General features: G+C 41.1%; 2 protein-coding genes across 2 annotated transcripts; one reads left to right on the top strand and one right to left on the bottom strand.

Moving 5' to 3' along the window:
- Nucleotides 1–10,862: 10,862 nt before the first annotated feature.
- LOC129676854 (vomeronasal type-1 receptor 3-like) lies at nt 10,863–11,692 on the top strand. Its single transcript, XM_055607384.1, is given in 3 exon segments — nt 10,863–11,252; nt 11,344–11,510; nt 11,512–11,692. Coding segments are annotated over 3 exon segments (738 nt in total).
- Nucleotides 11,693–18,741: 7,049 nt separating this feature from the next.
- Nucleotides 18,742–19,692, bottom strand: LOC129676842 (vomeronasal type-1 receptor 4-like). The gene has a single exon (XM_055607377.1). The coding sequence runs from the start codon at nt 19,690–19,692 to the stop codon at nt 18,742–18,744; it is 951 nt and encodes a 316-aa protein (XP_055463352.1).
- Between the last annotated feature and the right edge of the window lie 3,423 nt (nt 19,693–23,115).

Below are 23,115 nucleotides of genomic sequence, written 5' to 3'. Positions count from 1 at the left end.
GTTCTGGGAGTGTCCAGTTTGATTGCTGATTCCTGGATGAACATCCAGCACCTCTCACACGTTTTCCTCCCCCATCCATAGTCTGTCACAGGAACCCAGAAGTTCATCTTGCTTGCTGTGGAGAACCTTGAAGGCCTGTCAAGGAGAGACACTCTTAAACCAACACATGAGGGAAAACACTAGGAATCTAAATTTATGATACTTGGAGGAACAGTAATTTAGTGCCTTTTAAATTTTTATTGTATTTTCACGTTTTAAAAGTTCTTATTGAAAAAAAAGTTCTTGTTGTTTGAAGCTGGGCAATAGTGACACACATCTTTAATCTTAGCACCCAGGAGTCAGAGACAGGCAGACCTCTGAGTTCGAGGGCAAACTGGTCTACAAAGCAAGTTCCAGGGCAGCTAGGGTTACACTGGGAAACCCTCTCTTGAAAAAAACAAAACAAAATGTTATTGTTTGACAGACAAATGTGCTTACCTAACAAATTTTAGGCCTTGTGTGGTGGCTGATGCTGTTATTTCCAGCACTCAAGAGCAACTCAGAAATTCACTTGCTTCTGCCTCCGGAGTGCTGGGATTAAAGATTTGCAATACCAGTGCTTGGTTTACATTTAAATAATGGCAGACTTCAAAAAAATATTTATGTTGGAGCAGGAAACTAAATAAAATAAATAAAAGCATAACATTTGTGTTTATCAAGTGTTTTTTTGTCTGTATCGTGCAATTTCAAGGCTGTGTGGTTTTAGAATGTCTAACTACCCTGTTTCAGTATTCTTTTATATCACAGGATGACAGCAATTAATTATAATGATATATTAAAAACTGTGCCACAGGCCATCAAGATGGTTCAACGGGCAAGTGCCTGAGTTAACAGAATGAACATTCTGCCTACAGAATGCTGGAAAATATTCACCAGCTGTGCTTCCGACAAGGATTTAGTATCTGGGCTACATAAAGAACTCCAAAAATTAAACATAAAAAATTAAAGTCAGTCTGCCACAGAGATATATGCATATCTATGTTTCTCCTGCAGTATCCACACTTTCCAAATCATGGAATGGGTGTAGAAATGAAAAACTCATTTTAAATAGGTTGTATGGCAGCACAATGGTATCCCACTATTTAGTAAAAAAGATCAATACTATGTCATTGGCAAGACTGTGGATGGAAAAAAAAGTTGGGCACAGTGTATTAAAGCACAACACCTTTAACCCCAGCACTTGGGAGGCAGAGGCAGGTAGGTCTCTAGGATAGGAATTCCAGGCCAGCCTGGTCTACAAAATGAGTCCAGGCTATCCAGGGCTACCCAGAGAAACCCTGTCTCAAAATGAAAGTAAAACCAAAACCACCAATCAACTAAACAAGCAAACAAAGAGTGTGGATGGAATTTAGAATTATCATATTAAGGAAGTTAGGCCAGAATCAGCAAGACAAGGGTGATATTTTCTCTCTTAGGTAGACTGTAGAAAAAAGAGATACAACTAGGTGAAGAATTTAAAAAGTTTTGTTTCCTTTTATTTTAAGTGTGTGGGTGTGTTTCTTTCTCATACCTGAGTGCACCATGGGTATGCAGTGTCTTTGGAGGCCAGAAGAGGGCATAGGATTCCCTGGAACTAGACTTAAAGATGATCGTGAAAAACCATGTGTGAGTCCACTGGAAAAGCAATGGAATTTAACTGCAGAACTATCTCTCCAGCCCTTAGATGAAATAATTAAAAACATTTTTAGATTTATTTGTTTTATGTATATGAGTGTTTTGCTTTATTTTTGAGGGTCTGTGCAATATGTTGTTTTTTTCATTGTTTTAAAAATTAATTAATTAATTAATTCACTTTACATCTCCATCATAGCCTCTTCCCTCTAATTTTCCTGGTTCCACCCTCTCTCCTTCTTCCCCCTCCATTCTATTCCTCAGATAAGGGGAGCCCCACTCCCAGCTCATTAACTTGCATCAGGATTGAGCACATCCTTTTTCCTTGTGGCCTGGCAAGGCAGTCCTGCCAGGGGGGAGTGATCAGAAAGCAGGCGACAAAGTTCTTGTCAGGACAGGATTATGTTTACCCTGGAGTGGTAATGATGGGTGGGTCTGAACTGCGTGGGTGCTGAGAATTGAACCCGGGTCTTTTGTGGGAACAACAAGTGCTTGTAACCAGTGAGCTATCTCTCCAGCCCCTAGATAAAATCAGTTCAGAGAAGAGGGGGATGAATGGGTGGGTAAGGAAAAGAATAGAGAGTAATGGGGGTATGGATAAAATCAACTATGTAATACCCAAGTATGAAATATCACAGTAAGACAAGGTAATCTGCATACAAAAGTGTGGTGGGTTTAAAATATGCCCAGTGTGAGGTATTTATTTTACAGTTATTTGTTTTATGTATGTTTTGGGGCCTGGAAGTAGAGTGTTGAGCTCTCTCTTTCTACCATATGAAGCCTGGGTATTGAACACAGTTTGCCAGGCTTGGTAAGTGGTAAGTACCTTTACCAAGTGAGCCAACTAACCAGCCTTCAATTCCATGGTTTTATAATTGAAATCTACATAGGCATTACAGGTGTATGATGAGGTTTGAGCCCTGAGAAATGGCGGGAACACACTGATAGTGGAGGCACACATTTTAAGATTTCTGAGTTATTGGCAAAATTTTGCTAAAGAACTTGGATTGTAAAAAAAAAAAAAATAATAATCTTGAAATATTTAGCAGTATGAAGTAAAAAAAATAAATTCATTTATTTTATATTAAAAAAAGAACTTGGATTGTTTATACTTGCATACATTATTGCAATATGTAGAGTAAGAAGAGTTAAAAACACAAATGATAGAGCAACCTCTATCTTCTTTTTTTTTGGCAAACAACTTTCAAATAAAGTGTGTGACAACTGTGCCTGATCCCTGTTTTGTGAATTGAAGTAAAACCCACATCCTGACATTATGTCCTCTGTGGAAGGTGACGGACTTTAAAGTACACTGTAAGAGCAGTGGTCTCCTGTGGAGCTGTGAGAGTGTTCTCTGTGGTCCTGCTCAACGCTCCTCTTGATTTAAGGGCTGTAATAATTCCCACCACTGCATAAAAACTTTCAATGACTTCTAAGATTAAAATAAACTTCAAAATTTCAAGATTCTGAAGTTTACTTTCTGATGTAGTTCAACTTGGGAAATGTATATCTTTGACAGATACATGGCAGTTTTAGCTTAATAAAGTCATCTGAGTTCACGTTGCATCTGGAAGAGAGATGTTTTCAACTGGGTGCATCAAATGCTATTTAGTAAATAAGGTAATCGACATCATGGGTGACAAAATGGTCCGTGTACATTGGGAGTCCACTGTTATCCTGTCCTTGATTTAGTCATGCCTCCTGGTAGGCAGCCTTTCCAGAACACGTCATGTCTGTGCAATTCACACTGCCCTGAGAAAAGACTCCCCACATTCAGTGCTCAGAGGAAGAGGAAGGCATGATAACCGCCACACTGATACTTTTCCCCAGTCTATCCTTTCTTAGACTTTTATTTTTTTTCAGTGTTTTCTCATATATGTATATTTTAAAGGTAACTATTTTGATCTTATTTACTTACTTTTTTGAGACAGGGTCTCTCTACATAGCCTTAGCTGTCCTGGAACTCTGTAGATTTCTGCCTCTGAGGCTTTGGGATTAAAGTCATGCATCACCATACCTGCCCCTTACGTATTTATTTTTATTATTAAGTGTGTGTGTTTATGCCGTATATATGTAGATACCTACAGAAACTACAAGAGGCACTGGATATCTCTGGAGCTGGAGTTACATGTAACTGTGAGACACCTGATGTGAATGCTGGGAACAGAATTTAGATCCTCTAGAAGAGCAGCCTGTAAGGCTTAACCATTGAGCCATGTCTTCAGCCCCATCTTATTTTTCTTGGTGATGCTTTTCTTTACATTTATAAACACTTTTACTATTTTCTGTTTTTATTAATATCTCAACATGTGTTTTGGCCACTATTCAATTTCATCATGAAAGAATTATCTAGCTGTGATTTTCTGAAATTCTAAAACATTTCATGGAAAGCTAGGTCTTCAACTTACCATTATCTATTAGATTTCTTCCCTGATTTCAAGGATGAGACTGGAAAAACAGTCTACAGATAGTAGACTTTTTTTCCTCCCTTTTTACTGTGAAATCACTGCGGATTATAAGTCTGGGGCACATCTGCTAGGTTCTATTCTTGAATAGAATGAAGTAACTCAGGGACCTATCTCTCATATGTCACCTCAGTCGTGGAGGTGTTGTAGAAACACTTCTACCATGCTTGGAGAAGTAGCTAAGCAGGTGAGCACCTGCTGTGTGACCAGGAGCACCTGACTTCAAATCTCCAGCACCTACATAAAAATCTGGATGTGGCCTTGAACACCTGTGGCCTCAATGCTGGGAGAGGGAAACAGGGGGAAAAGAGGACAAGTGCTGGTGCTTGGTGGTCTCCAGGGACAGAGTGGGGTACCTGACATCCTCCTCTGGCCTCTGTGTCTGCATACACATATGTGCACACAACCACGCACAATAGACCTATACCATATATATCATACACACACAGTGTACAGTATACATATTCCATATATATGCTGTGCACAAAAAGACACAAACACATAACATATACATATATCATACACACCACACACAGACACAGACACATAGACACACACCACACTTTCCTTAAGACTTTGACAATGACATCAGTAAAATGAAGCAAAAAAGACATACCAAAACCTTACTTCACAAAGCCAAAAACTTCTACTCTGAAACAAAACAAAAAAAATTAAATTAAAAAATTACTAATTATAAGCCTTAGAAAATGTTTTACATGGGTGAAACCAGGCAACACTCTCAAATCACAATTACATAGAGTTCTTAAACACTACTTGGTGTACTGACTGCCTTATATTGATTATCAATTATCTCTTGAGTCCCACTACAAGACTTTGGTAATTTTTTTTTATGTGTGATAAGACTCTCACATTCTCTCTTTTGTGACTCTCACTGAGTTTTGCACACAATTTTTTTTTCTTTGCTTTAAGACATGGTTTCTTTGGTGTATCCTGGAACTCACACTGTAGACCAGGCTGGCTTCTAACTCAGAAATCTGCTTGCCTCTGCCTTCTGCGTGCTGGGATTAAAGGTGTTTGCCATTACTACCCAGCTTCACACACCAGCTTTATTGTCAACTTATTTGAGTTTAGAATCACCATGGAAAACCATGTCTCATTGTCTATGAGGTAGGAAGGCTTAAATTAGGAGGAACAATCACCCCTAAAAGTGAGTGACATCATCTCACAGTCTGGAATCTTGGACGAAATACAGAAAAGAAAGCCAGCTAAGTCATCATTCATCGATAGCTCTCTGCTTCCTGACCTTTGCGCGCAAGCTCTTGCTGCCTCAACTTTCCAGCCATGATGGGCAGTATCTTCAAACTATGAGCTGAAACAAATCCTCTCCTAAGTTGCTTTTGTCAGCTAGCCATCTCACTCCGGGAACCCTCTGTCTCTGCCGTTTGAATGTTGGGATAATAGGTGGCTGTAATGCCTAGTTTTTATATGGGTTCTGGGGATCCAAATACTTGTCCTCAAGCTTACAGGCCATGTGTCTTATTCACTGACACCGCCTCTCCAGCCCTGGTGTAAGTAATTTGAACACCTTTTTCAAGTCCTTTGCATGATCTCATATCACTGTTCAGAATTAAATAGTGGTCTGGCTTAAGAGCTGGAAGATTAACATAGATTTAGAGTCCTTGTAGTATATCTCCTGGAAGCCCAGAATCCAGGGTGTGTTTTGTGCACATTCCTTCATATCTCATACCTCAGAGAGTGCACAGTTCTGCCTCCTAAACTCTTGGAAAAGAAGACACTGTCGCAAATGATTTCCTCTGTTTAGAAACATGTGATTGCTCAGGAAACCAGACAAAGTTTTTCAGGAATTACTTTGATTCCCAGAGTATGCCCTGTCATTGTTATTACCGGTGAAATAATTGCCATCCTAGGGGAAGGTGAGGTCACAGGATCACTACCTCATATCCCATCCTTGGCTGCCTCCTTCCACAAACCACTGTGGGAGTATCATCCAGACCCACTGTCCTGACAGCAGGAAGTAGTCAGGTGAGCATTTTATAGTTTGGTCTTTGAGGCACAGTTTGCAAGCAAGGAAGTGGGTCAGGAGACAGGACAAGAGGAGGAGAGCGAGGCAGGACGGAGAGGCACGCAGGGTCAGGGTTCAGCAGAGAGGCCCCAGGTCTAGATTCTGAGCAGAGCGATGCCGCACAAGCGTATTCTCGAAGCAGACAACGTGGGTGGTCAGGTAACGTGGGTTAGGGGTGAAGGAGCGTTTTGGAAAGCTGGATGTCCCAGGGGGGACCCCAGATAGGATTCACCAGGTTCGCCTTAGTTTTAAATAACTCCCACCTCTCTGTCCATGTTTACAGAAGTAATAGGGTCGGGGAAACTGTGTACTTCTTGTGTCTTGAGTCTGTCACATATCACCCCACCCCATCATAGTCACCCCCACAGTGCACAGACACACCCACACGCGCAGGGAGCAAGGAGCCACACTTGGGTGCATGCCCAATGTTGACCAGCAGAGGGCGCCATCACCATCCAGCAATGAGCTCTTAAAGAACCGGTCCAAGGCAAATGGGAACTAGAAAAGATCATCCTGAGTGAGGTATCCTAGAAGCAGAAAGACACACATGGTATATACTCACTCGTAAGCGGATATTAGACATATAATATAGGATAAACATACTAAAATCTGTACACCTAAAGAAGCTAAGCAAGAAGGAGGACCCTGGGTAAGATAACCAAACCTCATTCAGAAAGGCAAACGAGATAGACATCCAAAAAGGGAGAAAACAGACCGCAAGACAGGAGCCTACCACAGAGGGCCTCTGAAAGACTCTACCCATCAGGGTATCAAAGCAGATGCTGAGACTCATAGCCAAACTTTGGGCAGAGTGCAGGGAATCTTATGAAAGAAGGGGGAGATAGAAAGACCTGGAGGGGACTGGAGCTCCACAAGGACAGCAACAGATTCAAGAAATCTGGGGCCCAGGGGTCTTTTTGGAGACTGATGCTCCAACCAAGGACCATTCATGTAGATAACCTAGAACCCCTACTCAGATGTGGCCCATGGCAGCTCAGTTTCCAAATGGGTTCCCTAGAAAGGGGTCCAGGGGCTGTCTCTGACATGAACTCAATGGCAGGCTCTTTGATCAGCTCCCCTTGGGGGATGCAGCCTTGCCAGGTTACAGAGTAAGATGATACAGCCATCCTTGGTGAGACCTGATAAGCTAGGGTCAGATAAAAGGGGTGGAGAGCCTCTCCTATTAGGGGAGTAGAGAAAGAGCATAGGGGGAGAAGAGGGAGGGTGGATGGGACTGGGAAGAGTCAAGGGAGGGGGCTGCAGTGGGGATACAAAGTGAATAAATTGTAATAAATAAATATATAAATAAAATTAAATAAAAAAGAATTATTTGTATATGTGCAGGTGAGGGTAGGTACCAATAGAGGTCAGAGTTCAGATGTCACTGGAGCCAGAGGGAGATGTCAGCTCTTTGATGTGGGTACTGGAACCCACACTCATCTCCTCTGTAAAGTAGTATGTACTCTTAAGTGCTGAACCATCTCCTCAACATGGTTTTTCCCCTGTACTGGGGATTGAACAATGTTATAGCTGTTTGGTTAAGTGAACTACCTCTGAACCATTAACCCCTTACAGATTTTATTAGAAAAAAAATTGCATTCAATAATTATCTGAATTGTATTATTAGGTGATTTTTATTTTCCTTTTCTTGTATTTTCTTTGAGACAGGGTCTCATGTACCTTAGGATACCCTCTAACTCTCTAGCTTCTTGAAATTCTGATTCTCCTGCTTCCACCTCCTAAATGCTGGGGTTACGGAATGTGCCACCACACATTTATGCTGCGCTGGGGATCAGACCAGGAATTTGTGTTTGCCAGCAAGGCACTTTATTTGGTATGTTTGTTTGTTTATTTACTTGGTTTTTTTGAGACAGCGTTTCTCTGTGTAGCCTTGGCTGTCCTGGACTTGATTTGTAAACCAGGCTAGCCTTGAACTCACAGAGCTCTGTCTGCTTCTGCCTCCCTGAGTGGTGGGATTAAAGGCGTGTGCCATCATGCCTGGCTAAAGGCACTTTATTTTCTAAGCTATACTCCTAGACCTTACTTGGTGATATTTTCTATGCTTCCAAAAATTCTATTCACAGACTCAATGTTCATGTCGTCGTGCCATCCAGACTCAGTGTTCAGATCGGTACTGTGGAAAGTTGCTCAGGGAACAGGTTTTATTTTCATATTATGTGATTTGTTTCACTGTATTTAACAGTGCTGACATTGAAACACTTTCATTTGATGTTTCCCCATTCATAAAACTGCTAATTTTCTGTATAGCTCTGGTTAGTTAGTTTTGTTATGCCAGGATCATGGGATCCTCAGAGACCACCAGGAGACGACTCGATGCAAAAGCAAGACAGCTTTATTTCGAGACAGATTGAACTCGGGACCCAAGTCTCACTGATGCAGCAGTAGAGAAGTGGGACCCTGAGCTCTGAGTGAGCAGGGGTTTTAAAGGGAAAAACTGAAAGCAGGGGGTTTCCATGTCAGCAAGCAGGGGTGTTTATGCCTTGACGTTACAGGATTGGGTAAAAACCATAGGGGCAAGGTGACCTTCTACATAATCACAATTGCCATTCTTCTAAACTTCATCTGGAACGTTGGGGAGAATTTTCCCAACTGATTCTCATTAATTATTGCCAGGGATATTGTCTCTCTTTTCTATGAAGTATTTATTCTGTGATATTTCCTGGAGGCTGTTGCTAGGAGAGTTAACTTTGTTTTCTGCCAAGTGCATATTCTGTGATATTTCCTGGTACCTGAGTTCAGCTCCTGGTCAAGATGGCTCCTCATTTCAAAATGGAGTCACCCAGGCTAACTTAAACTCTTCAGTTTCTCCTGTGCAGTAATTTACCTTCTACCCATGATTTGTATACCTCTGTTTGGCATGTGGTCATTTCACTGGGTGATTTATCTTGCTGTTGAAGAGTTTAAGTTAGCCTGGGTATAGTGAGCCTGAGTATGACTCCAGGTACCAGGAAATATCACAATATGTACACTTGGCAGAGAACAAACTTAACTCTCCTAGCAACAGCCTCCAGGAAATATCACAGAATAAATACTTCATAGAAAAGAGAGACAATCTCCCTGGCAATAATCAATGAGAATTGGTTGAGAATCAGCTGGGAAAATTTTCCCTAATGTTTCAGATATAGTTTAAAAGAATAGCCATTGTGATCATATGTCTTAGGCAACTGTGCCTCAGAGAGGCATAGGCCTTAGGTAATTATGATTCAGAGAAGGTCACCTTGCCCCTCTAACTTTTACCTAATCCTGTAACATCAAGGCATATGCCCCTGTTTGCTGTCATAGAAACATGTGGCCCCCTGTTTGCTGTCGTGGAAACTTCCTGATCACAGACTTTCCCTTTAAAAACCCTGCTCACTCAGGGCTCAGGGTCCCACTTCTCTACTGCTGCATCAGTGAGACTTGGGTCCCTTGTTCGATCGCTCTCATAATAAAGCTCTCTTGCTCTTGCATCGAGTCGTCTCCTGGTGGTCTCTGAGGGTCCCGTGAACCTGGCATTACACTATCTTTCTCTTTTGGAAAAAATACTATTTTATTACTTCTTTGAGAATTTTGTGTAATGTATTTTGATCATATTCACCACCACATTCTATCCCATTTTATACTCACCCAACTATTTTTGTCCTCATTTTTTAAATCCACTAAGTCCCATTACTACTGTCTTTATATTATACTTTTAGGTGTATGGCCATCCACTGGAGTATGGTCAGGGTATAGCAGGGGCCATACCCTTAAAGAAGACCGGCTCCTCCTTTCCCAGTAAAGATTACTTGCAAATAACACCTCAGTTAGGGGTGGGATTTTGTGTCTATTTCAGTCCTTCATGATGAGATTTTGTCTGGCTTGAGCTTGCACAGGCCTTTTGCATGCTGTCACAACCACTGTGAGTTCCTATGTGCAACTGCCCTGTTATGTCTAGAAAACATAATTTACTTATTTCTTTATTTGGTGTGTGTGTGTGTTCATCACAGCACAGATGTGAAGGCCAGAAGATAACTTGTAGGAGTTGGGCCTTTCCTTCCACCATGTGGGTCCTTGGAATGAAACTTGGGTTGTCAGGCTTGGTAGCAAGTGCCTTTACCCACTGTGCCATCTGTGCCATCTCACTTGTATGGAGGTGACTTTACAAACACTGTCCAGCTTTTCTGTGCCTAATTCTCTTCACTTGTAGAGTGGAGATAGTTGACTTGATGGAACTGTTGTAGAATTTATATGTAAAGCTGTAATTGAATCTTACATGTATTTATTTTACAAAATACTGATGCACTCATTACTCATTATATGATTTTCTTTTTAAAACTAAACTCTTAGAGAAAGAAAACATGGATCTAACATGGAGCATCTGAAAAATAGCAAAGCAGCTCAGCAGATAAAAGCACTTGCTATTCACACCTGACAACCTGTGTTCCTTCCCAGAGTCCATGGTAGAAGGAGAGAGCTGACTCCTGAAGGATGTCGTCTGATCTCCGTACAATGCTATGGCTCCTGCGTGCCTTTACATATCCTCAAGAGAGTAACAGTGGCAATAGTGATAGTAATAGCAATATGCAATAGACAATGTCTGAGTGGGACACAATGGTGAGCAGGCAGTAGTGCATTTCATTGTTTCACATCACACAGACCTAGTGAAGGATCCTGTCACTCTGAACAGGACTATGAGTCACTCTATGGACTTGGCAGTAGCGATGATCTTCCTACATCAGACCATAGTTGATCTTTTGGGGAACTTCCTTCTTCTCTGCTCTTACAATTTGCATCGATTCATGAGAGGTGAAGTCAGGTCCACAGATTTGATTGTCCAGCACCTGACTGTGGCTAATTTCTTGGTTATACTCACTAAAGGAGTACCACAGACGATGGCTGCTTTGGGGATGAAGCATTTCCTCTATGATACAGGCTGCAAACTTGTCTTTTATGTCCACAGAGTGGCCAGCGGTATGTGCATGGGTAGCACCTGCTTCTTGAGTGTCTTCCAGGCCATCACCACCAGCCCCATGACTTCTATATGGAAAAAAGTGAAGCGGCTAGCTTCAAAATACATGGGGATCATCAATATCTTGATCTTGTGTTGGATAGTGAACATGCTGCTATATGTCATTGTTCCAATGGGTGTCACCAGCAAGCAGAATGACATAGAGAAAATGGATTTTGGATACTGTGAGGCAGTTAGTAACAGAGTCGTATATCCAAATACATCTCATATTGTGGTCATCCTATGATGTGTTGTGCTTGGGGCTCATGATCTGGTCCAGTGGCTCCATGATCTCCATCTTGTACAAGCACAAGCAACATGTTCAACACATCCACAGCACCAACTACTCCCCTAGATCCTCTCAAGTCCAGAGCTACCCAGGGCATCCTTGTCTTAGTGAGCACTTTTGTACCATCGTACATCCTCTCCTCTGTCTTTTCATTAACTTTGGCTCTTTTCTATGGTTCCAGTTTGTGGCTGGTGAAGATCTCTTCTCTAGTGGCTGCTTGTTTTCCTACAGCCAGTCCTTTCATTCTTTTTTAAAAATTCTTTATCAATTACACTTTATTCACTTTGTATCCCCCCTGTGGTTCCCTCCCTCCTCCTGTCCCAATCCCTCCCTTCCTCCACCCTCTGCATGCATGCCCCTCCCCAAGTCCACTGATAGGGGAGGTCTTCTTTTCCTTCCTTCTGATCCTAGTCAATTAGGTCTCATCAGGAGTGGCTGCATTGTCTTCTTCTGGTAATGCTGCTTTCCCCTCAGGGGGAGGTAATTAAAGAGCAGGCCAATCAGTTCATGTCAGAGGCAGTCCCTGTTCCTATTACAATGAAACCCACTTGGATACTGAACTGCCATGGGCTACATCTGTGCAGGGGTCTTAGGTTATCTCCACGCATAGGCCTTGGTTGGAGTATCAGTCTCAGGAAAGATCCCTGTGCTCAGATTTTTTGGTTCTGTTGCTCTCCTTGTGGAGTTCCTGTCCTCTCCAGATCTTACTGTTTCCCACTTCTTTCCTAAGATTCCCTGCATTCTGCCCAAAGGTTGCCCATAAGTCTCGGCATCTACATTGATAGTCTGCAGGGCAGAGCCTTTCAGAGGTCCTCTGTGTCAGGCTCCTGACTTGTTCCCTCTTTTCTCCTTCTTCTGATGTTCATCCTCTTTGCCTTTCTGGATAGGAATTGAGCATTTTAGCAAGAGTCCTCCCTCTTGATTAGTTTCTTTAGGTGTACAGACTTTAGTAGGTTTATCCTATATTATATGTCTATATGAGTGAGTATATACCGTGTGTGCCTTTCTACTTCTGGGATAGCTCACTCAGGATGATCCTTTCCAGATCCCACCATTTACCTGCAAATTTCATGATTTCCTTGTTTTTATTGTTGAGTAATATTCCATTGTGTAGATATACCACAACTTGAGCATCCATTCCTCCACTGAGGGGCATCTGGGCTGTTTCCAGCTTCTGGCTATTACAAATAAGGCTGTTACAAACATGGTTGAGCAAATGTCCTTATTGTGTACTTGAGCCTCTTTTGGGTATATGCCTAGGAGTGGTATAGCTGGATCTTGAGGAAGTGCTATTCCTATTTGTCTGAGGAAGTGCCAGATTGCTTTTCCAAAGTGGTTGCACAAGTTTACATTCTCACCAGCAGTGGAGGAGGGTTCCCCTTTCTCCACAGCCTCTCCAACATGTGTTGTCACTTGAGTTTTTGATCTTAGCCATTCTGACGGGTGTAAGGTGAAATCTTAGGGTTGTTTTGATTTGCATTTCCCTTATGACTAAGGACGTTGAACATTTCTTTAAGTGTTTCAGCTGCTCTTCGGTAGATGCTGGAATCCCACAGAAGTAGACACTAATACCAGTGAAGGAATAGACTTCTTAAAGAGAGAGAGAGAAAAGTAGACCTTCCCATTTCAAATGATTTAACTAAGCTAAAATTCCTCACAGGTGTGCCTAGACATTTTTAGGTTTGAGTTAATTCTAGATATAGTCACCTTGACAACCTAGAATAGCCATCACATCTGTTGAGTCATCTTCCTGGGCATAATTTTCAAACATTTTTCTGTTTTTTACTTTTCTTTGAAACAGGGTCTCACTCGGTAGCCTTGATGGTCCTGGAACTCATTATGTAGACCAGGCTGGCCTTGAACTAAGTGCTGGGATTAAAGGTTTGTGTCACCACAACTGGCTGCCATTTTTTGAAAAACTTGTAGATCCCTTCTATGCTACAGAAGTGTTATAACCCCAAGGAGCAGTTATGAAACAGCCCGTGTCAGACACAATGACTTTACAGTGAGTTTTGCCAGATGGAGCTGGAAGGGAAATTATTTTGAGACATTACAGGGTATTAATCACCAGATATTGCTAGTTTACATAGAATAGTAGAAAAAGAAAGTCATTAGAAATGTTTTAGAGCAGTGGTTCTCACCCTTCCTAATGCTGAGACTAATATAGCTCCTCATGTTGTGGTGACCTCCAACCATAACATTTTTTTCATTGCTACTTCATAACTGTAATTTTGATGCTGATATGAATTATAACATAAATATATGATATCTCTGATGGTCTTTGGTGACGCCTGTGAAAGAGTCATTTCATGGCTGGAGAGTTGGCTCAGTGTTTAATAACACTGGCTGCTCTTCCCGAGGACCTGGGTTCAATTCCCAGCACACATGGCAGCTCACAACTGTCTGTAGCTCCAATTCCAGGAGACCTGACACCATCACAGACACATTTGCAGCCAATGTATGGAAGAAAAGAGCAATGCACATAAAATAAAGATATATAACAACCCAGATGCCCCTCAACTGAAGAATGGATACAGAAATTGTGGTACATCTACACAATGGAATATTACTCAGCAATGAAAAACAAGAAAATCATGAAATTTGCAGGTAAATGGTGGGATCTGGAAAGGATCATCCTGAGTGAGTTGTCCCAGAAGCAGAAAGATGCACACGGTATATACTCACTCATATAGACATATAATACAGGATAAACCTACTAAAATCAGTACACCTAAAGAAACTAATCAAGAGGGAGGACTCTTGCTAAAATGCTCAATTCCTATCCAGAAAGGCAAAGAGGATAGACACTAGAAGAAGAAGAAAACAGGAAACAAGTTAAACTGGGAAACTTTTAAAAAGCCTATTTTGTATTGTTCTTTGAGAACTTTGTTATTTGATCATATTCACCTCTTCTTTAATTCTTTCTAAATCCTCCTCCCTTTCCCTACCTATACAACTTTGTGCCCTTATTAAAACATGAACTCAAATTTGTGCTGTCCATATCCCTTGGATGAGTGACCAACCAGTCGAGCGTGGTAGACCTACCAATGGTCACACCCTTAGATTAAAGCAACCTTCTGCCAGCAGCCAGCAGCTGCCAATAGCTACAGCTGCCAGCAGCTACAGGTGAGACATTGTGCCTACATCCCCTCTGCATGCTGAGATTTTAACTGACTTGAGCTTGCACAGGTCTTCTGTAGGCTCTTATAACTACTGTGAGTTCATATGTACAACTGCCATGTTGTGGCCAGAAAATACTGTTTCTTTGTAGTCATTCATCATCTGCCTTTTATATCTTCCCACACCCTTTTTTTCTCAATTATTCCTGAGCCTTGGGAGAAAGGGTGTGATATAGATGTACTATTTAGGGCTGAACATTCTGCAGCCTCTTATTCTATTCACCTTGACAAGTTGTGGGCCTCTATGTTAATCACATCTACTGCAAAAACTTCTGTGATGAGAGTTGAGACAAATTAATCTATGGATATAACTATAAGGCATTCGGAGTCAATTCAATTCTATGTTTATTTAGTAGATCAATGGTAGTAGATAACCTCGTAGGACATATGGCCTATACACAGGATCTTGGTCTGTTAATGGTGCCAGGTATGAGTTCTATTTTATGGAGAAGGTCTTAAATCCACCAAAAGAATATGCTTCCCTGCTCCCATGACATTTATGCCAATATCACACTAGTGGGCATGTCTTGCCAAGCAGGTCATTTTTGTTGCCTTCAGAATTCATATCTAAGTAGGAATGATTATTGCTTTTCTTCTTCAGTATTATTATAGCATCTTCCACCACCATTAACTGGAGTCAGTAGGAACAAACCTTCCAGGTCAGTACCAGCTTGATATCTCTGTGTTCTGTGACTCAAGATTGTGATATCTTCAACAATAGGTTCTTACTGTTAGAGGACAACCAAAAACATTGGCAATAGCCTGTAATGTTTTGGGCATTAATGAAATCTCACTGGCCAACAGTCTCCAAAGAGCTAATTCATGTTTGGCACTGGTGCTTTTAGTTGTTAAGCTATGATATCAAGAAAGGGTACTGCCATTCATTTATAGTGTAACTTCAGAACTATTTATTTATTTAACATGTATGTTTTTTCTGCATGTATGTCTATGCACCATGTATGTGTCTAGTGCTCATGGAGGCCAGAGAAGGTGTTAGACATCTTGGAAATGTTAACTTCCATATGAGTGCTGGGGATGGAATCCAGGTAATCTTGAAGAGCAGCCAGTGTTCTGCATTGAGCCATCTCTCAGGCCTCCCATGCCCACTTAAACTCTCGTTATGTGTGTGCACATATATTTAGGAAACTTTGACAGTATCAGATTTCCATACAACTTTTTCAGAAGTTCTGTAGTGTTAGTTATTTTCTTCTTTATTTTCTCCTCTGTCCTCCCATTTCACATTCCACTTAACCTTATATATCATTGTATTATACCTCTCCTGCCTTGAAAGTGTGTCCCCTATCACTAATGACCCCTTAATAGTTTCCTAATCTCTATGTGTATTACAAAAGAAATACACACATTTGAAGAGTCAAAGCTAACATCTATAAATGAGAAAACATGTGATGTTTGTCTTTCTGGGTCTGCATTACCTCACTCAGAATGAGTGTTTACAGCTCGATCCATTTACCTGTTGTCTTAGTCACTGTTCTATTGCTGTGAAGAGACACCATGGCCAAAGCAACTCTTTTAAAATAAATCATTTAATTAGTTCATTATTTTCATGGCATGGCAGCAGGCAGGCATGGTGCTGGAGAAGTAGCTGAGAGCTACATCCTGATCCTCAAGCAGAGTGAGAGAGAGAGAGGGATAGAGAGAGGGATAAAGAGAGAGACAGAAAGAGAAAAAGAGAGAGACAGAGATTGGAGACTACCATGGGCTTTTAAAACCTTAAAGGCCACCCCCAGCAACTCACTTCCTCCTACAAGGCTATACTATACTACTCCAACAAGGCTATACCTAATCCTTTTCAAATTGCTTTGCTATCTGATGATTAAGCACTCAAATATATGAGCCCTTCAGGGCCATTCTTATATAAGCCACCACACCTGTGAATTTCATAATTGTATTTTTCTTAACAGTAGAATAATATTCCAATGTGTAAATATATGACATGCCTAGAATATACAAAGAACTAAAAGAAAAAAATCTAAAGATCAAGAAAATAAACAACCCTATTTAAAATTTAGGGCATAGAACTGAACGGTTCTCTCTCTTGTGATTTTTTTTGATACAGGGTTTCTCTGTGTAGCCTTGGCCATCCTGGAACTTGCTTTGTAGACCAGGCTGGCCTCAAACTCATAGATACATCTGCCTCTGACTCTCTAGTGCTGGGACTAAAGATGTGTGTCATCATACCTGGCTAAAGATTTCTCAAAAGATTAAATACAGGGGCTAGAGAGATGGCTCAGCAGTTAAGAGCACTGGCTGCCCTTGCAGAAGACCTGGATTTGGTTCCCAGAGCCCACATGGTAGCTTATAACCATCTGTAGCTAAGCAGTTTCAGGGGATCTCATGTCCTTTTCTGAGCTCTAAGGTCACCAGGTACTCATGCAGTGCATATCCATATATTCAGGCAAAACACTCATACACATACGTAAATAAATCCAAGAAATAAAGATGACATAAATAGCTAAAAAGCATTTAAAATGTTCAACATCCTTGGCCATCAGGTAAATGTCACTTAAAACTGTTTTGAGAATGCATCTTACCCCAGTCAGAATGGCTAACCAAATGATGGCAAAATCTGGCATAGATGTGGGGAAAAGGCAGTACAAAAAGGCACAGCCACTATGCAAATCAGGGTGGAGGTTCCTCTAAAGCAGCAGTTCTTAACCTGTGGGTCACAACTCCTTTGGGCTTTGAATAACCATTTCATAGGGGTCACCTATGACCATCCTGAATATCAGATGTTTACATTATGATTCATAAGAGTAAGCGGGGCATGGTGGTACACACCTTTAATCCCATTAGCTGGGAAGGCAAAGACCGGCAGATCTCTATGAGTTCAAGGCCAGCCTGGTCTACAAAGTAAGTCAGGGACAGCCAAGGATACACAGAGAAACCCTGTTTGAAAAAAAAAAACCCACAATGATTCATAAGAATTACAGTTATAGAATGGCAAGGAAAAGAATGTTATGGTCGGGGGTCAGCACAACACGAAGAACTGTATTAAAGGTCACAGCATTGGGAAGTCTGAGAACCGCTGCTCTTAAGTTATAGAGCTACCACAGAAGCCAGAACAGCCAGGGCTACACAGTAAGACCCTGTTTCAAAAACCAAATAATTAAAAAAATAAATGAAGAGAACAGTTCAAAAAATTTTTTTATGCAAGATACACATTTTAGTGTACGGGCAACTCAACTGGCTTCCCTTCAGAGTCCTAGCAATGTCTTAAGTCATCACCTGCCAGTGCCTCCAGGTGCACCAGGTGTGTGGGGGAGGGCAGTGTTGGTAAAGGACCTGCCTGCCCCTCCAGCTCTCTTGGTTTCCCTTTCTCTGTCTCTCAATTTCTCTGTTTTTCCCTCTGTCCCCACGTTTTCTTTCTCTGTTTTTTTCTGTCCTCATGGATCTGTCCCTGTCTGTCTACATGTCCAATCATCTGCTTCTACCTCTCCTCCTGGAGGCCCTAACTTTTCTTCCCTTATTTCCCCCAAATAAACTTCCTTATACTAGATGTCATGTGGCAAAATCATATGTTATAACATGAATAATATTTTGAGTTTTCTAATTACACACTTCAAAGGAAAAAATTATAAAAAAGAATAAAAATATTTATAAAATAATCTATAGACTATAAACTAGTTCAATGTTCAAGGACAGCCTGGTGTACATAGTGAGTTCCAGGAAAAGCCAGGGCTACCTCACTGTCTCAAAAAATAGAACAAACAGATATAAAATAAACATTTTTAAAGTATAAAATAAAAAAATCTTTGAAAAGTTTATCTATTATCTATTTATTTATCTGTCTGGCTATCTACCTATCTTTGTGTGTATATATATGCTCAGGTTTGCAAAGTGTGTGTTTGTGAGTTTGTGAACTCATGTGGAGGTCAACAAGACCAGTTTTTATTTTACAAGTTCCAAAGCATTGTACTTTAAATAGAAAATAAATATGAAAATTGTTGAATTGGTATGGATGTAGTTTTTATTGAGACAAAATAGTAATGTACATTGAAAATGTACAAATTGTGTGACCATGTCAAGGCCTCAAGAAACACATGGCTTCCAACTTATCACCCAAATCATTAGAGACTCATCTGTTGATGAAAACATCTGGCTTATCAGTCACCAACTTCTCTTTGAAAACAGGTAATTCTCAGTACTTGTATGGAAGAAATAAACTGTGAAATAATTTTATTAGTGTTCATCAATAAAAATGGGCAGAAAATGGGGTAGAATAATGATATAATTACAGTAATTGCCCCCAGGCTTGGCATTCTTTCATATATACAAAACCCAGGAAGGGTGATGAAGTTATTCAACAAATAAAATAATACAAAGCAGCTTACCAGCATCAAGATGCTATGAGTGGCTCTTTGTTCAGGAGATGGATGGGAGGAGATGCTTGGGCTGTGGAGATGCTGGGTTCTCTTGCGGTGTCTGTAGAGGAGAGTCATCATGTAAAGACTGGTCCACATCATGATGGCCAAAAAGAAGATAGCTCTTATCATGATAATACTCAGGAACAGTTCTAAGTTGTGGTACTCAGGTCCTCTGCGTTTACAGTAAGGATGATAATATCCCAAATCAACATCAGTGTAATTGATTTTTGCTATCGCACTCTCAATGATGTGCACATATATGAGTAAGTTGATGAACCAGGAAAACAGGAAGGAGCGAAAAGTCCATGTAGAGAGTTTAGGCTTAAGCAATGACCATTTAGAATTACTGGGAGTGATGGTGATGGCTTGGAATGTGCTTAGAATAGAGGTGGTGCAGATGGACAGACCCTGGGTGACTCTGTATACATATAAAATGGCCTTACAGCCAGCATCATCTAAAAAAATGGGTACTCCAAAGGATGACATGATATATGGTATGAGAGGGAATATGATCGTCAACATATTGACTATCATTAGGTGCATGTAAATGGCATCAATAGGTGTGCTAAAGTGAGCTTTGATTAAGAAGCTGTAAACATACACCATGAGGAACGATGAGTTTCCTATGACACCCACACAGAGCTCGGATATGAAGATAACGCTCAAGATGGAGTTGCTTGGAAACATCATGTCAGTGACACTTTAGATATTATTTGGCTTGTGTCTCCTTTAGTGAAAACCACTCAGACTGAATTATAAAACTAATTATTTACTGATGTTTGTAGGAAAATATACTGATTGGCATTTCAGGAGGAAGGAAGATTGGTATTTCAGGTGGTACCTCTGGGAACCAAATTCCAGGGAGGCTTGAGAACCTCAGAGGATAGAAGGTGTTGAAACAGGTAGGTTCAAAGCAAAAATCTTCTGAGTGCTGTTATATTAAGAAGCAAGATCTGTTAACGACCTGAAAGGCAAATCTGCATGTTATAAAGAGGTTTTTATTCAGTAGATCACAGTATATATATTCTTTTTATTATTATCATCATCATTTATTACAGTTTATTCAATTTATATCCTGGCTGTGCCGCCTTCCCTCATCTTCTCCCAATTAAAACCCCGTTTCAAGTTCTAATCTTTCCCAAGAAGATTGTGTAAAACACAGACAGTAACATACATATTTGAACGTCTTTAGAGTTTCAATTGCACCCAAAATTCTTCCAAAGTATTTATATTTAAATTCTCAACAGAGTGGCCATAGAGACGGCTTAGCAGTGAAGAGCACTAGTTGCTTTTCCAGAGAACCCAGATTAGATTCCCAGAACTCACTTGGAGGCTTACAACTGTTTGTTAACTCCAGTTCCAGGGCATCTGACACCTTTTTCAGGCCTTTGTGGGAGCAAGACATGCACATACTTTACAAATATACATGCAGGAAAATACTCATACCCATAAAGAAAAAATATATTAAAAAGTAGCTTTTCACTCAGGTTTTGTTTCTGAGCTTAGCCTTTGGATAACTAGCAAATTTTTGAAGCATTTTAGGGGCTCAATCCTGGTGTAGGCTTCTGTTGTGCAGAACATACAGAGACCATTGTTACAATACATGCCCTAGTGTTGAGCACATTCTCAGATAAATATATTTTTCTGTTATATTCAAGGAAATAAACAAAACTTCAGATCATTGTATTATGTGAAATAAGGCAGTCTCACAAAGATAAACACTACACGTTTTCACATACAGAATCTGGTGGAGAAATTCATAAACCCAACGGGCAGACTCTTAGCCACGTGTAAGAAATGGAGGTTGGATAGTGATGCAGAAGGGAGCTATGGGAAAATTTAATAAAAGTTATGTTTGTGAATGTGTGAAAATGTCATAACACAATATATGATGTGTATCTGCCAATAAGACCTCATTAAGCTTCAATAAATTAATAACAAAAGCCAAATTGGACTAAATAGACTAAATGTATGATGTTTTCTATCATATTTCAAATATGTCATATATCATTACCAAAACATAGCATCCTTGCTACCTGGTAGTACATCTATAATTTAACAAAATGTGACATATGGGAGGTAATAGATGGGTAAATTTACATGTATAAATGCTGATGAGCAGGCGCTCCAGTGTTCAAAGTAACATTAGAAATTTATTTTTTAGTACATTGCATATGCTGTATGAGATTTAACTCTGATGAAAGTGTAGACAGTTTAGGTGGAAACAAAAGAACAAAAGTGCTGGGGAGATGGCTCAGTGGTTAGAAGCGCTGATTTCAGTTCAGTTTGCAGCACCCACATGGCTGCAAACAAGTATCTGTAACTCCAGCTCAAGGGGATCTGGACTTTGAGGCACTACACACATGTGCTGCACAGATATACATGCAAGCAAAACCTCGAGATACATAAAAATAAATTTTATACAAAATAAAGGAAATGGCCAGGTGATAGCAGTGCATGCCTTTAATTCCAGCACTTGGGAGGCAGAGCCAGGCGGATCTCTGAGTTTGAGGCCAGCATGTTCTACAGAATGACTTCTAGGACAGCCAGGGCTCACAGAGTAGTCCTCTCTCAAACAAACAAACAAACAAAGAAACAAACAAACAAAATAAAGGAAATGAATTTTGGAGCATGATGCGTTGGGGTTAATAAGGGCCAGTTGGTGGGATGTTGTGGTAGGTGCAAATGATTCAAATATATTGTATAAATGTATGAGAATTTCAAATAATGAATAAAAATAGTAGTAAAAATGTTTTTCAACTCAGCAAAAGAAATGTCACCTTAAATAAATAATATCACACACACAAAACTGATAACTGAACAGGATTATTTGTAAAAGAAATCCCATGTCCTTTGAAAATTCAAATTGTATCATTTCTCTTTTTAAAATTAAATATTTTTATTTATTTTATTTTTATTATTTTTTCACAGCCTCGGGAACGGCCTTGGATGGGGTCGAGGAGTCCGAGGGAGCCAGGAAAAAGGAACCGTATCCCTCCCGACAGGCTCCCCACCGGCCCACCGTCCCCCCGACCCGGGGACGGAAGGGCGACCCCCCCGGGGGTCTTTAAACCTACGCGCCGGAGCGCGACGATCTAGGTACCCGGACAGGGTCGGGGCGGACACACGCGCGACGTCGGGACGGGACGCCCCCACCCCGCCGGCCGCACGACATCCGCTCCACAGAAGCCGGAGCGGCGGCGGAGGCGCCGGGAGAGCGCCCGACTCGCCCGACCGTCCACGTTCCGCCCCCGCTGCGGGAGAGGGAAGAGCCGGTCGGGAAAGAGGACGCCCGCGGGCTGCGGGGCGGCGGGGCGGCGGCGAGAGAGGGGCGGGAGAGGACCGGGGAGAAGGGCAACGTCCGGCTCCCACGTCCTCCAGGGCAGAGAGCCACCGGCCGTGGCTCAGCGCCGCCTGACGCACGCACCCGCGACCCGGGACGCGCCTCCCGGCAAATGTTTTTATTTTTGAGATTATAAAATAATGATGTCATTTCCCCTTTCCCTTTCATCCTCTATGTCTTCCCGTGAACCCCCCCCTTTTTTCCCTCTTTCAAATTCATGGCCTCTTTTCTTTAATTGTTGTTACATTATTCTTGTAATATATGTATGTAACTCCTAGGTATATAACCATAATCTGCTCACTCTGTGTAATGTCACTTGCACGGGTGTTTTCAGGGCTGACCATTTGGTACTCGTGTGCTCTTCTCTGGGGAAGATTATTCTTCTTGCTCTCAGCTTTCCTTGCCTTCCCATGTCTTTAGTTACAGAAAATTTAAGCTTGTGTAGTAGAAATGTTATTCCTTGTAATACTATATGGAATATCAAACTTAGAAAATTACAAAGTGGAAGAATCTAATGAATTTTGTATTTTGAGAATTCTTACTGTATTTGATAAAATTAACGGGCCTAAGAGCAATATCATTTAAGAGGTCTGAGTGAGACTGTTTATGTTCTTTTTTGTTTTATTTTTTGCTTTTTGAGACAGGACTGCCGTATGTAGCCCTATAATCTAGACTCTGTGTAGATCAGGCTGGTCTCAAATTCACAGAAATCTGGCCGCTTCTCCCTCTTAAGTGCCATGGTTAAAGTCACGTGCCACCCCACCCAGCCT

The sequence above is a fragment of the Psammomys obesus genome, unplaced genomic scaffold (assembly GCF_907164565.1).
Source record: "Psammomys obesus unplaced genomic scaffold, mPsaObe1.curated_primary_1811, whole genome shotgun sequence".
NCBI lineage: Eukaryota > Metazoa > Chordata > Mammalia > Rodentia > Muridae > Psammomys > Psammomys obesus.
Note: the sequence above shows the minus strand (reverse complement) of the source record. Positions and strands in the feature narration are given on the sequence as shown.